Source organism: Columba livia, chromosome 4 (genome assembly GCF_036013475.1).
Source record: "Columba livia isolate bColLiv1 breed racing homer chromosome 4, bColLiv1.pat.W.v2, whole genome shotgun sequence".
Classification (NCBI taxonomy): domain Eukaryota; kingdom Metazoa; phylum Chordata; class Aves; order Columbiformes; family Columbidae; genus Columba; species Columba livia.
This window is the reverse complement of record NC_088605.1, coordinates 72,961,666-72,976,154: the sequence shown is the minus strand read 5'-3', so window position 1 is coordinate 72,976,154 and position 14,489 is coordinate 72,961,666. Positions and strand designations below refer to the sequence as shown.

General features: G+C 51.1%; 1 protein-coding gene and 1 long non-coding RNA gene across 5 annotated transcripts in view; one reads left to right on the top strand and one right to left on the bottom strand.

The window, feature by feature from the left end:
- Positions 1-13,262, bottom strand: part of CXXC4 (CXXC finger protein 4) — a 102,294-nt gene extending 89,032 nt beyond the window's left edge. For all 3 annotated transcript variants that reach the window (XR_010472580.1, XR_010472581.1, XM_065062847.1), the window contains exons 1-2: positions 13,042-13,262; positions 9,450-10,690 (exon numbers count right to left, since the gene is read on the bottom strand). Coding sequence is in view for 1 of the 3 variants with exons in the window: in XM_065062847.1 (XP_064918919.1) it covers positions 9,450-10,520 (1,071 nt within the window). In the remaining 2 variants the exon portion in view is untranslated. The remainder of the gene's footprint in view (positions 1-9,449; positions 10,691-13,041) is intronic.
- Positions 9,744-12,950, top strand: LOC135579451 (uncharacterized). Of its 2 annotated transcripts, XR_010472591.1 has the most exons (3): positions 9,744-9,894; positions 11,703-11,816; positions 12,258-12,950. It is a non-coding gene; the product is annotated as an uncharacterized LOC135579451 (long non-coding RNA). The 2 variants fall into 2 exon arrangements; XR_010472590.1 differs by having other exon boundaries at positions 11,703-12,950.
- Positions 13,263-14,489: the final 1,227 nt, after the last annotated feature.

The window sequence follows — 14,489 nt, the reverse complement described above, 5'->3', positions numbered from 1 at the left end:
TCTGTCAGACATTATCAACTTGAAGTGCGCCTGCCTTCTGCAATGGATGCACCACGTGCCACACACTCCCCTGTCTCTCTCACACACACTGCCATTCACCTTCTCCCTAATCAAATCCCTGTGAAGACCATCCATCAGTCCCTATCATTTATCCTTCCCCCACACACAAACCCACAAACCAACATTCCTCTTGTTAACATTCATCCCATTAATGAGAAATCCCTGCTGGTTCATCATCCAGCGGTGCAAGTCTTTGCACCCGCAGACTGACATCTCTATCATCCTCCAGACTGCTGCTCTGGGGTACGGTAATCTCTCATGGGCTGGTCTCCAAGCAGAGGGGAGGCACGTTTCTCAGTACCAAGCCTAAATTTAAATCTCTTTCCCCTAGAGCTGCTGGGGCTTCCGCGTCTTTTTCTCCTGCATGGAACCTAAAATCGGCTATGATGCCTCATTGGTTAGCTAACTGCTTCTGTCCTTTGGGATTTTTCATACACTGTTGATAAAGGAGCCAGTGAAAAATATATCCATTAAATGTTTGGCTTCTGCTTGCTTGTTTCTTTTTCTGCAAAACTTGCAAGAAAAAGAAAAAAAAATCACTTAAATGCAGTACTCAGTTACCTGGGCTGAGGGAGGATTTTCAGCCAATGCCTAAGACTCATTATAGGTACCAGCTTGGCTCCCTGGCTCTTTCACAGCCAGTGAGCACCATGTATTGTCCGATCAGATCCAGGGAGACGAGCGGCAACGCAAACTCTTATACAGCAGGTCACCACGACTCCCGACTGGAGGGGAAAACATTAAAAGATTGTAAATGGCTCTGAACCCCATTCATTCCTGGGTATGCCTTCTGAAATTTTTAAGGATGACAATTAAGACCTGTCTCAGTGATTATTTTCATGACACGGCCACCTCCGCTGGACTTCGACCTCCAATTTATTTTATATCAGCCTCCAAGCAACCAGCCAACTGTGATCCCTGCCTCCCTGAGCTCAGATGAACTGGTGACTTAAAGGGAACAGGTTCTACATCATTACTAAGCTTGTGTCACCGAGTCCCCTCTCACCCACTCTCTGGTGGCTAGCTATTCAAACCCACGACCTTTCCAAATATATTTTCTCCTCTTTTGCTCACTCTAAAACCAACAGCCTTTGTTTGACTGATGCCACTTGCTTTGGAGATCACATATTTAAAAACATATACTCCCCGCCTCTTATCTTCCATTTCTGACGTCTTTAACTGCACCATGATAATCATGCTCTGCCCTCCTTGTACCTTCTACATAGATGGCTAGAGCTCTTCAGCTCTCTTCCAAGCCTGTAGCTGCCAAGGTCGCTGCGCCACCTCTGCATCCCTACCCAGCTGTTAGGATGTGCAGAGGATGGATGTTCCTGAACCTCAGTTATTTTGGGGTATCTCTTTTATGATGATGGAGCAAAGTCTTTGTGTATGCTCTGGCTTTCCTAGGACATGCAGTACACACCACCCAAAAATCTTCTAAGCCCAAGAAGTCCTCGTGCAAAAAAATCATCATTTTCAGCCTTTCATTTGCAAGCATTCCCTCCCTCTTTCACATTTGTCAGCTTGTCTGTATATATGCCTTTATCATTTCCTCAGCTCTTGAACAACTTGTTCAGATCATGCAGCTCTTCCCGTACCACGTGCTCACCCTGGTACCCAGATTCTCTCCATAAATTCTAGTCAATTTAAAAAATGAATTAAAGAAACTGGATTACCCTGTCAACAAGGGCATGTGGAAAGCCCTGCTAACCCTCATCGAGGTCTCCTTCTGTTGTATGAAGTCTTGGCCTTCCCCCAGAGAAGTGCTGGGAAGACGATTACTGGTGAGCTCTTCAACTGCCTCACCTCAATTGCTGATGGCAAACCTTCTGCTCATAGCAGCAGCTATAATCTGCTTTCTTCTCACCAGGGGAGACCCCTCTGCCATTTTCAGCATTACCACTGTACCCCTCCTGCCAGCAGATCACCTCCAGTGCTCGGCCCACCTGCTTCACGGTAACCGAGTCTGTCCTACGGAGGGGCTGACATCCCCCCACCGAGGCTCTGCACGTTATAACCCACCCTCAGCCACTTTTGCATCCTCCTCTGTTTGAGAGGATCTTATATCCATCCTGAAGTCCATAGGATTTCCCATCATTTTTCAGTGTTTATTAAGCTCCTCCCTTCACTCCAAATTTTTCTCCACCTCCTAAACCACTGAATTATCTCTCTCATCCCTGTACAAATAACTCCTAGTCAAATTAAGTCTGATACCAGCTAATGGTGATCCTACACAGAAGTACAACAGAGACCATGGCCACAGCAGTCTGGAACTGAAAGGAATACTGTCCTGAGACAGGAGAGGCGCAAAGTTTTAAGACGTCCAACGCTTCGGAGACTGAGATAAAGGAGAATACTGACTAGAGCAGGAGAAAGAATAAAACCCTATGGTGAATAAGAGAAAGGCATTTGATGAGTTTGCTGCCCACCAAGAACGCAGTATCCAGTGTGACCCAGATTGCCTTATTCCTTTTACATTCTCATTTCTCACTTGACAGTGGAGTGTCTGGTTAAATAGGAAGGGATGGAGAAACTCCAGAAAACTGCAAAAAAATTCAACAGGCTTCACAAATACCTGGCTATGGATTTTTATAGTGTTAATTAAGAGGATGCCTAGGAGTTCCACGGAGAAGAAAATATTCCCCATCAAGTCTGAGAGTAGAAGTTAACAAGCCTGCTGGGATCTTTTTAGCCCCTGCAGAGTGAAGGCTTCAACGTTATTAAATGGCTGTCGCACCTAAAGTACGGTGCAACATAACTCAACAAACAGAAAGCGCAGGATGCTGAAATGGAGGATGACTTTAGGCCGCACAGTAATTCAATTTCAGGACAGGTGTTTGCATGTGACTGAATAAGATACGACTGTGGGAAACAACAGAGGTACCCAAAAGAAGAGAGAAGACAGACACAGCAAGCTGGGTTCCCAAATAGCAAAAAAGTGTCAAATGAAACCGCACGCTTCAAGACATCGCTGTTCAACACGATCATTTGAAGTAGATGTGCTATCAAAAAATACAGACACCACAGAAGCACAGAGATGCTTTTTTCGGGTGCTGGTGCTCCTCAGCAGACAAGGTATCTGATAGAGATTTTTAAGCGCATAGTCGGTGACTCAGGAATTGTTGGCAACCCAGGCCAAGTCCCAGGGACTTTCTTATGGTGACATGAGTTACTTTCTTATTGCTCCTAACTCACTTGGGTACATCCAAAAAGCTTATATTAAAGCCTTTCCCTACACAACCAGCAGCTGCTTCCCATTGCAGGCAGTGATCAAAAGGATTATGCTGTATTTGATGAGACTTTAAGGTGTAGATTCTAAGTTTGCCTGCTTAGAAATATTTCACCAAGCCTAACCCTTAAAATATATGCATGTTAAAAGCCAGAAGACTACCAGTTTTCTTTTTACAGATACAAACTTTTTGGATATTTGGAAAAGACCTGTTCTCGGCCATATCAATGTACCAAGTATATGACAGCATACAGAAATGAGTATCTGCCTTTTTTTTAACTCTCTAGAGCATATTTCTTTTAAAACCAAAGATGTAGTAAGATGTTGCTCTTCAAAAGGGACCACATACTAATTCATTCTCCAAGTGACCAATATGATGGGTGTCAACTTAGCAAACAGAATTCTGTGGAAAGTGGCCAAAAAAAACAATAACATGAATACACATGTACAGGCAGACAAAAACTGAGACTGTTATTTAGGTTAACCACCCCAAATGAGTGATATATGATATTTACATATCTACTGGCTTAAACGAGTCTCTCTGTATGAACAAGGCAAGACGCATATAGCCCACGACATTTTGTAAGTATTGTAGCTGGTATAGGAATCCAAGTCATGATGGTTTTACACACTGCTAACTGAAATATATAGTCCAAATTGACTTACATAATTTTTTTGGGGGGGAAAAAAAGGTACTTCTTAAGCTAATTCCTGCTCTAGGAAAAAGAAAACATGGGTTTATTCATCATCTTTCTCACAACACATGCAACTTGTCCAGCCTAAACAATACACAGAGATTTCACTATGTCACCTTAAAAATAAAAGGCTAACCAATCAGTCACAACACTGAAGACCAAAGTCTGGTGCAGAATCCTGATGTATAACTGTATAACTGTATAACCTACATTGGTACTTAGAAAAATGCTCAAAGAACAATACGGTGCAATCAAAACGCGGAGCCGCCACAACCAGTCAACCTCTCTCACCATATGGACAATTTCAGTGGCAAACAATCATACTTCACTGATTTAAAGCAAGCAATTTCCAATGCAAGCAGAAAGCAGCGTTTGTATGAAGGAGGCTGTTAAGCCCTTGACTGGCCTACGAGGTTGCTGAATTCCTTGAAATTCAGTTCAGTCCAACACCAAATCCCACCACAAAGAGACTTCCTTAGGCAGGGGAAGCTTCATTTTTGCCCTCCTTTAACCAACTACACTCTATCAAACAGCAGTGTATATATAACATATATTCTAAATCAAACGCTTATGTCATGGGGTTTGGGCACTTTGCTTTGTAAGTATCACACAACGAAAGGGAAACAATATACGGAACAGTAAAACAGATGACAACATCCAATTCCATTTCAGAGGCTATCCCTTGCAACAATAATTTGTCAGAACTGTAAGGAGACCAAAAACTCTACTCCACTGGGCTCTCAACGTCTTCCTCAACCCCATATCTCCCGGCAATCGCAATGCATTCCCGTCTTGCCAGGTGTGATAGCTTCAATGAGATTTCCAGGCGGCGGAGATGAGGCATTGGTGAGCAAAGACACCTGCAGCTGCCCTGCTGTCTGCTGGAGGTGGCAGCAGGAAGCCTCGCACCGTCCCCAAGAACCTCCAGAGGTCAAAAGGAAAACTCACCGCCAAACGTATGTTTATCCCAGACGTGTAAAACCTGCATGAAAGTGACAAAAACCCTTGCAAAATGCTCTACAAACATCAAACCTCGCCCTGCCTCTTGCCTCCTCCGCTCACTGCCAATGCCATCACCACAGGATCGTGCCCCACTTCAGAAGTCCCACACAACAGTCCCACAGTCATCAGGCGAGGGCTCTCACATAGTTCCAGCAGCCACTGCCAGCGCCAGGCACCCTCCCTGGGGACTCAGGCCTGGGGACAGAAAAACAAGAGCACCCGGGCAGAAAATAAGGCATTTAGAGCTGATTGGGGCTTTACAGCCGATGGCCAACATGAATTGCACCCAGGACAGGTCACAGTTCTTGCTCCAGCTGTAAATGCCCAGGGACAGGGACTGCTCTTTTGCCAGCTTGCACAGCGTTTAACGCATGGGGAGCCGCAGCCAGATGGAGGGCTACTAGGCAGAAAAACACTGCCCTACAGCAACATTTCAGCGCAGAACGGCAACACGGGCTACAAGGTGGTCTTTCTTTCCACCTCCCAGTTAGCCGCCTGCTCCTTATCAAGCTTTTCAGTTCCTCCTCACGCTACTCAAATCCATCCTGCCGCCGCTTAACTTACGCATGTAATTTAAAGCTAGATAGACGGCAGGGAAATTGCTTCCTCTGAGGCCCCTGCTAATTGACCCCTATCCACAGAGCTCAGCAGTCTTCCCTTAACAGCGCTCGCGTGCGCTGACACGACACGAAGTGCGAGTTCGGAGGTTGCCAGCACAGCCTCTCTCCCCCGTGGCAATGCCATATGGTGTTAAGATTTTCCAGCTCAGGCGCCGTTCCTGTTGAAATCAATCACCGCGACCCTATCCCCGGCAAAGGCCATCCCAAAATCCCACAGGCTTGAAACACGGCTCAGCAAGGTGCTGTGTATTGGGATGCTGGTATTTACTACTTCAGGTTGGTACGCAAATGTTTACATTAATAATGCACATATCAATTTGTGCGGCTGTAATGAATAAAACAAGCGGCACCGGCTATGATGACAGCATGGCCAAACAGCAGATGTTCTACATTTGGGCCAAACCCTTCGGACCCTTCCAACGCGAGTCAGCCCCTCTGCCTGACTTTGCTGCTACACTAATGCAAACAAGGAGTGGGTCAACTGAGATTCATACGCTGAAATGCGATGGTTTATGTCAAAGAGAGGGGGATGTAAAGTAATGCCAGGCTCCTAATCTTCATAACTTGCAGAAGTTATAGATGCATATACGAATCAGAGGAAAATAAGTAGTCTCTACAGGTAAATAAAGATTATGTCTCTTTAAACCCCATCTGTAAATCTGAACAAACACAGAATATACATACACAAGTAGGCAGCGTGCAACGTGACGTCAATCTTATTTTTATAGATTTATTTTTACCATACATAAAATTTCCTAGTAATAATAACATTCTATGAAAAATACTAGAGCATTGGGACACTTAAAAGGTGAAAATAGTACAAGAAAAATAGGAAAAAATCATTCAAATGTTTAAAAAAAATGCTGGGAGGGAAGCATTCCATTAAAAATGCAAGGGTCAGGGCCTGGAAAGCATTGATGTGAATCTGTCTTCAGCTCCATGTACCAACCTTGTGAGTTAGTATGCCTTCATTGCACCAGTAGAAGAAGAGATTTAAAGGAAAAAGAGAGAAATGGTTTCTGTGGGATCAGCCAGTTTACTGTTTATTATTATTCTCATTTTCTGTTTATTTCATTTTTAAACACAGTTCCACCCCCTGCCTTGAATCATCTCCACAACTTGCAGCCACTCTCGAGTGCAGTTCACAAATCTGACAAGCGTGTAGTGGACCGGGAGCCCCCCCATCCTCATCACATTTCCTTGGTTCCACGCCTACCCAGGTGACGCGGGATCACCCACGCAAAGCTGTCGCTTCCCCAAACCAGCTCCAAAATCTCACCCCGCAGGGAGGCTGCCCTGGCCCACCCCCCAACACCGCTGCAGTGCCCTCCTGTAAGCCCTGTCACTTGGATGCCCTTCCAGCTGGTGGCCTTACAGCCAGAGCACTGCTGTCACTATTAGATAATTTAAACTTGTGATGAAACAAAAAACAAGAAAGATGACATAAGAAAAACAACCATATGAGAAAGTTACTCAGTTTGGGCACTCTTCCTCTCCTACTGAAAAAACACATTCCTGTAAAGAAATCAGCCATATCCCGTGACCAACTTTGTGATGGGCCACAACCTGCAAAGAAGCGATGCCTTATTGACAGCTCCACAGCTGGAAAGAGAAACCTGTTTCCTTCAAGTAACGGTATAGCAGCAGAGGAGCTTTTGTGTTTACACATCTGGCGAGGCACAAACAGGAGCAGGGGTGGGGAGAGAGAGAATGAAGAAAAGAACCGAAGGCAGGTGGTTATAAGAGTACACAAGTGGCTAATAAAACCATGGTTTTTACTAGTCACAGTGGTTAAACAATTTTAACGGGTGGCATTCTCATAACACGCCTGAGCAGTTTTTAGGGCTGCGGAACACCTCTGTCAGGAGTGAGGAAGTTCTGGAAATGCGCTCAGAGATGCACAGAAACCCACGGGAAGATCTGATAACGTACAAATTCGTTTCTTCCAGAGATAGCTTGCTTTCTGCACAAATCGATAAGCCATCAGAACCTATCATTTATCACAAACATTAAATCCCAGCAGCGTCCTGGTTTGCAAGCCTAATGAGGGAACCTGGTACACAAAGGCACCCCCAGTGCTGGGTGGTGCGGGGGGATTCTCCACATCCCTGGTCAGAGAAGTCTCTTTTAGGATGTACTCAGCATTATAATCCATCATTAACAGACAGGGGCATTAGGTATCTTCTTTGCAAACTTGTACGAAACCAACAAGGGTATATTCTTGAGAAAACCAAGAGCTGAAAGCCCAATCTAGTTTCTAGCACCTAGGAAGTCCCTCCTGGTTCTTGCGTTAGTGATGTTGGGTCACCGTACACTCACAAAAAACAGCCAAGAGGATGCAGAACTATAAATCAGACTTTCAGCAAGGGCTGTTCACTCTTGCAAGGAAGAATTAATTAGTTGGTTTGATGAGGCTGGTTGGGAAAGAGTTAATTGTATCAGCCAAACGTCAATTAAACCCCCAAATGCTGCTTTTATCCCATGGCAGTATCAACACCATCATCATTATCCCCATTTATTTAACAGAGATCAAATTAATGGGCTCTTGGTGTTGCTTTTTCTCTGGAATCCCCCATCCCACCTCTTCTTGGAGAGAAATCCCACAAGCAATGAGCTGGGGAATCCACTGCTCTGCACACACACGAACACACAGACAGAGGGAAGCTACAATTTCTCACTTAGTTGCTAATTTCTGTGACTACAAATCTTGATGGCACCCAGAACACGCTACTCCTCCGTACTAAATCCATCATCCTCAACACCTTCAGACGCATCTGATATGTGCGTCTACACAGCAACACTATAATTTTAATAATGACAAGGGATTAAGTATGATTACTAGTCTTTCATCTCACTTGTTTCCTTCTCTTAATGGTATCAACCAATTGCCATTTTCCTCCTGGTTGTGTATTTGGGTTCCCATTGTCTGTTGTCCCTGAGACACCAACTGAAATGTCTGCAACATGGGACCTGCCTGTCTCTCCTATGTCTGGCAAACCTGAAAACTGTTGGGAAATACTATAAATTGTCAGCTCTGCGGACACGTCGTGAAAACAACCATATGTACAGTTCAGTCAGAAATCAGTTCACTCATACCTGTGCTATTTTTCCATTGTGTTTTATACATCGTGAGTGGGTTATTTCGTAAAAGATACTGCCAAAGGGGTTACTTGGGCACGTTTCACCGAGCACGGGGCTCTACGGCCAGTTGTCTGTCTTGGACAAACTGCTGCCAGTCACCCTGGAGATGAACTCGCCATCACCTCCCCCTGAACTTCCGACGGCGGGAGCCAGGCGTTCAGCTGAAACTTTCACTGTCCCACCTCCCCGTCCCTGCAAACCGCCCCGAGCCGTCATGATCGCCATTCAAAAAACAAAACAAAACACTAAAAAAGAAAAAAATAAAAATTAAAAAAATAAACCAGAGCCAGCCAGCAGTCTTATAGCACGGCAGGTAAACCAGGCGAGCAGCGTCTCGTAACAGCCACGATCTGGCGGGGCGGGGGCCGGCGCCCCTCGGCCGGCCTCCGGGTCGGAAAGGCGGGGGGACCCGCGACGGGGGGGCCCGCGGGGGCGGCTCTCCGTCCCTCCTCGGCGGGGCCGGGGGCCGCGGCCAGCGCCGAGCCCGGCGGGGCGGCGTTTCTCTTCCCTGCGGGGCGGAGAGGGGGCGGGCGGCGGGGCAGCGCCGCGGGGGGGGCCTCGCCCGCACCCTCAGAGCCTGAAGGAGGCCTCGGAAAAGGGATGCTGCATCTTGAAGCTAGACAAGAAGCACTGGAGGGGAGGGGGCAGGGGGTTGAGGAGGGACGGCGGGAGGCTGGGGAAAAAGAAATCATCTCCTCTGACCTCTAGCGAAGTGCCCGGTTTTTTCTTAAGCTCTTCACATTTCCTAAATTTGCAGATCTGGTGTCCCGTTTTGCGGTTCCTGCAACTGCTGCAGACTCCACAGTTGATGAGCCGCTTGCAGGGCACGCACACCCCGCAGCGTTTCCGCTTCTTCTTGGCGGGGTTGCCCGCCCCGGCCCCGCCGCCGCCGCCGGCCCCCCCTCCGCCTCCGCCGCCACCTCCTCCTCCGCCGCCGCCGCCTCCGCCGCCCCCCGCGCCGGCGGCGGCGCCCAGGGCGGAGGCGGGCGAGGCCGAGGCGTGGCTCTGCGGGCAGTCCGCCAGGTTGGCGATCTGGAAGGCGCTGTCTGTGACGGCGGCCGAGGCCGCGGCGGGGGAGTGCAGGGCCGTCATGACGATGACCCCGGGGGGCAGGGAGAGGCCGCCCAGCGCCGGGATGGCCGAGAAGGTGCCGACGCGCTCCGGGAGGTTCATGATCTCGGCTTCGGCGGCGCCGCACTTGAGCTTGTTCATGCACTCCCCGGCCAGCGGCCGGCAGTGCTCGGGGGAGAGGGTGGAGAGGAAGTTGCCGTTCGCCATGGGCAGGGCGGGCTGCTCGGCCGGCGGGCAGCCGGGCTTGCCCAGCCGCTGCGAGTCGCTCCGGTGGTGCATGCCGCCCCTGCCGGCGTGCAGCGAGGAGGCGGCGGCGGCGGCCGCGGAGGCGGAGGCGGCGGCAGCGGCGGAGGAGGGCTTCCTCGCGCCGCCCGCCGCGCCGCCGCCGCCGCCGCTGCCCCAGAGCATGGCGGTGGCGGCGGCGGCCGTGGCGGTGTCGCAGTTCCAGGGGGACATGCCGATGCGGGCGGCGGCGGCGGCGGCGGCGCTGGGGAAGATGGGGGTGGTGATGCGGGCGATCTTGGCCGCCTGGGGGAAGGCGCCGCCGTTGGTCTTGTAGAAGGTGGCGAAGGAGCGGTACCTCTCCATCTCCGAGTTGTAATCCACAAGGCTGTTGAGGGCCCCCTCGGGCAGGTGGCTGTCCTTGGGCAGCCCCGGCGCCTCGGGGTTGGGGCCGCTCTCCACACACACGTTGGTGTTCATGGTGGCCGGGGGGGACGGCGGGGAGGGATGGGGCGGGGGGGCTGGGGGCCGGGGGGAGAGGGACGGGGCGGGGGGGGTCGCTTAATCCTCCTCCTCCTCCGGGCGCATTCCCGCGGTCAGTGCCTGGCCGGGCAGCCGCTCCTCCTGCATCCTCACGGGAGCTGCCGCAGCTGAAACACAGAAAGTCATTTCCGAGGGGGTGCGCGCGCGCGGGGGGCGCTAACGGCCCCAACGGCCACCCGGTGACAGGGGGAGGGCATGGGGGGGGGGGGCACACACCGCCGTACCCGCGGGCAGAGGGCTTGAGGAGGCATCCCAGACGGAGCAAACCCCGTCCCGGGACAAGCCGGCGACACCGCGGGGCGTGGAGGGTGGGGGGACGGACACACACGACATGGGGAGAGGGAGCTGGCCACCTACCATCGCCACCGTGGAAAATGAAAAGGCGGGGGAAGAAAATAAATAAAAGGAATAATTAAAAAAAAAGAGAGTGAGAGAGGGAGGCGGGGGGAGGGAGCCGCCAGCTGCCACGGTGTCCTTTGCGCCCGGCGGTCATTAGCTGCCTGCCGGCACAGCTGGCTCCGCCGGGCGCTGGTCGCGGCAGCACCGGCCCCCCCGGCCCTCCCCGCTGCGGAGGGGGGCGGGGGGGGGGTGTCTGAGGGCCGCGGGGGAAAGCGGGGCTAGGTTAAAAAATAAATAAATAATAAAATAAAATACTTAAGGCAGGCAATTTCACAGCTTGCGATCCCGGCGCCTGCAGCTGTACTAAAGACGGAGTATTTATCCCCAGCCTCTCGGGAGGATTCCCCGCCACCGCCGAGGGCTGCGCAGGGAGGGTTCGCGGAGGGGGGGCACACAGCGACACGGGGACAGCCCCTCTGCGGGGCTTCGCGGGAGAGACAACCGGGAACGGTCGGGAGGGCACGTCGCTGTACCTGCTGAACCAGCCCTCGCCGGGGAAAGATGGCTTTTCTGCTTCAGGCTTAGCAAAGTTTAGGAGGGGGGTAAGGACGCGGTGCTCGTTTTATTTCCCACCGCCCCCACCCCCCGGGGGGTGAAGGGGGGTATTTTAGTTTATGGCAATGAGGAAGGTACATTATGGCAGCCTGCACGAACTAAAGCAAAACATAAACATAACTTAAAAAGCCCTCAGTTTATGAACACTGCCTCTTTGTTTTCCAGATGCTCTACCTAAATAGTTTAGATATTTCCAGCATCTTTTCTGATGTAGGGCTGTCGATCAGAAACGCTCACTTCGGAGACACTCGTGGGGCTACGTCTAGTTTCCAGACTCCGGTATGTTTAGTTCAAAATGGTTATCAATTACGGTAATTACGACCATAATTAGATTAATGAACCGTTTGCAGCCCAACCTACCGAGTGCAAAAACTTCGTCTTCCCCCGACGTCGTGCACTAAAAAGCAGGCTTTATGTAAACAAATCCAGATGAAGGCAGCGTAAATCTACAGAAGAAACCTTACCCTGGGCTGTGCTAGGGACTGGCGGGCGTCTTTCCATCGGTAAAAAAAAGACCCCGAGCCCGCAGGAGCCACCTCTGTGTTTCCACGTCAGGGAAAAACCCAGACTCTCGCTGCCTTCAGAGGTCTGGTGGCAATACAAAGGCTGCCCCGGAAAGCTCTAGGCTAAGCGTCGTCTTGTGGAGGGATGCGAAGGATTTGCATATAGCAAAAAAAGAAAAAGAACAAAAAACCCCCACCAACCCTCTCCCGTTTCCAGATAGGAAAACCTAGCCGCATGTCCTCGAAAACAACTACTCAATAAAACTAGTTTTGCCAGCCGTGTGTAGGAAAGCCAGGCATCTGGTAAGGAATAAAACGTTAGCGTTCAGCCCTTTATGCTGTAAATCTAGTAACATACGCATTTTCTTGCCCTATTCCCTCCAGCTTTAAAGTGGCTTCTCTCCACAAAAGCTTCCCTCGCTGGCTACCTTTTCTCTGCCCGCAGCCCCCTCTCGGGATTTATTGCCACCAGGAGCGAGAAAATGATGGTGACCACCAACCGGGTCATTATTGTTTAATCGATGCATCTCCGGAGCATGAAAAGGGTACCCGAGACGCAGTTATTGATTTCTCCCCTCACCACCCCCCCCTTAACTATCGCCCTCATTTCCACGAATGAAATAAATAAATAGAAATAGCTAGCCGGGGTTCGAGATTCTGTCCCTGCTCAAGCCAAATGTGACTGTACATGTTCAATATTGCATGTCTGCTCTGCCAAAGACAGAGAGATCAAAGGTCATATTTAACATTCAGGAGGAGGGGCGGGTGCAGATTAATTAATAAATTAATATAGCGGCGCCTTTTATTGCCCAAGTCTAGCATTAATCTACTTTTACAATCCCACAGGACAAGGAAAAAAAAAGAGCCCCCGACAAAACCACAAAATTAAATAAAACAAACAAAACCCAAACCACACACACCTCTTAAAAAAATAATAATAAAAAAAAAAAGACGGAAAATGGGGGAAAGGAGAGGAGAAAAAAAGCAAACCAGTCACTTACCAGGCTCTTTATTTGGGGGGGCTTGAGTATGCAGACGCTACCAGCCTGTCTGCCTTTAATTAGTTGCACATCAGTCCCTAACACAAAGAAGAAGAAGAAGAATATCCAGATGTGCCTTGGCAGCTCCTCAATTACAACTTTGATACTTGTAAACAAACTGCGAGGGGCGGTGGGGAGGATGAGGGGGGGCGGGGGGGAATAAATGAAGCCGCCGATCCACTAAACAAATACCTGTAAGTGGCTTTTTTTCCCCCTTCTCCCTCTCTCGCTCGTTGCAGAGAAAGGAGGAGGAGGAGGAGGAGGGGGGGGGGGGAGCAGGGGAGGCGGCGGGGGGCGAGGAAGGAGCAGGCACAGAGGGAGTGTGTGTGTGCGTGTGCGCGGTGGTCTCTGCTCGCCGCCCGTCTCCCGGCGCCCGCCCTCGCACACAGCGCCGGGAGTGCGTGTGTGCGTGTGTGTGGCGGTGCGGGGGAGGGGAGGGCGGGGGCGGGCGGGAGGCGATCGCCGCCGAGGTGAGGGAGCGCGGGGAGGACGCAGGGATGCGGACACCCGCCGCCGAGCGCCAGGCGGTGCCGCCGCCGCCGAGAGGCGCGCACGGGCCGCAGCGCAGCGCGGGGGCCGCTCCCGCCCCCTCCCCCGGCGCGGCTCTGCCCGGCGCGGCTCTGCGGGGCGCTGCGGCCGGCGGCCGCCCGGTGCGGGGCTGCCGGCGGGGCGGGGCTGCGCCGCGCCGCAGAGGGGAGGGAAGGGGCGGAGGGGAGGGCGCGCCCCCGCTTCGCCCTCTCACCCTCCCCCGCGGGCCGGCGGGCCGGGAAAGTTTGTACCCCGGGAAGTTTGCAGCGGGGAGCGGGTCCTCCCGCCTCGCCAAACCCGGCGTTATCGCGTCTGTGCGCAACTCAGCGCACGGCCGCGCAGCTTTTTCTTTTTTAACTGATTGAGAGAGTCCAGTGCAGAGCAACGGAGATGCTGAAGGGAGTGGAGCATCTCCCGTGTGAGGAAAGGCTGAGGGAGCTGGGGCTCTTGAGCCTGGAGAAGAGGAGATTGAGGGGTGACCTCATTAATGGTTATAAATATGTAAAGGGTGAGTGTCACGAGGTTGGAGCCAGGCTCTTCTCGGTGACAAACAATGATAGGACAAGCGGTAATGGGTATAAACTGGAACACAGAAGGTTCCACTTAAATTTGAGAAGAAACTTCTTCTCAGTGAGGGTGACAGAGCCCGGACCAGGCTGCCCAGGGAGGTTGTGGAGTCTCCTTCTCTAGAGACATTCCAACCCGCCTGGACACCTTCCTGTGTAACCTCATCTGGGTGTTCCTGCTCCGGCGGGGCGACTGGACTAAATGATCTTTTAAGGTCCCTTCGCATTTCTAACACTCTGTGATTCAGTCCCTTTTTTGTATCCCTAAAGACGACGTCCCCTCCCCCCTTATTATTTTTGCTATTATTTTGTGTG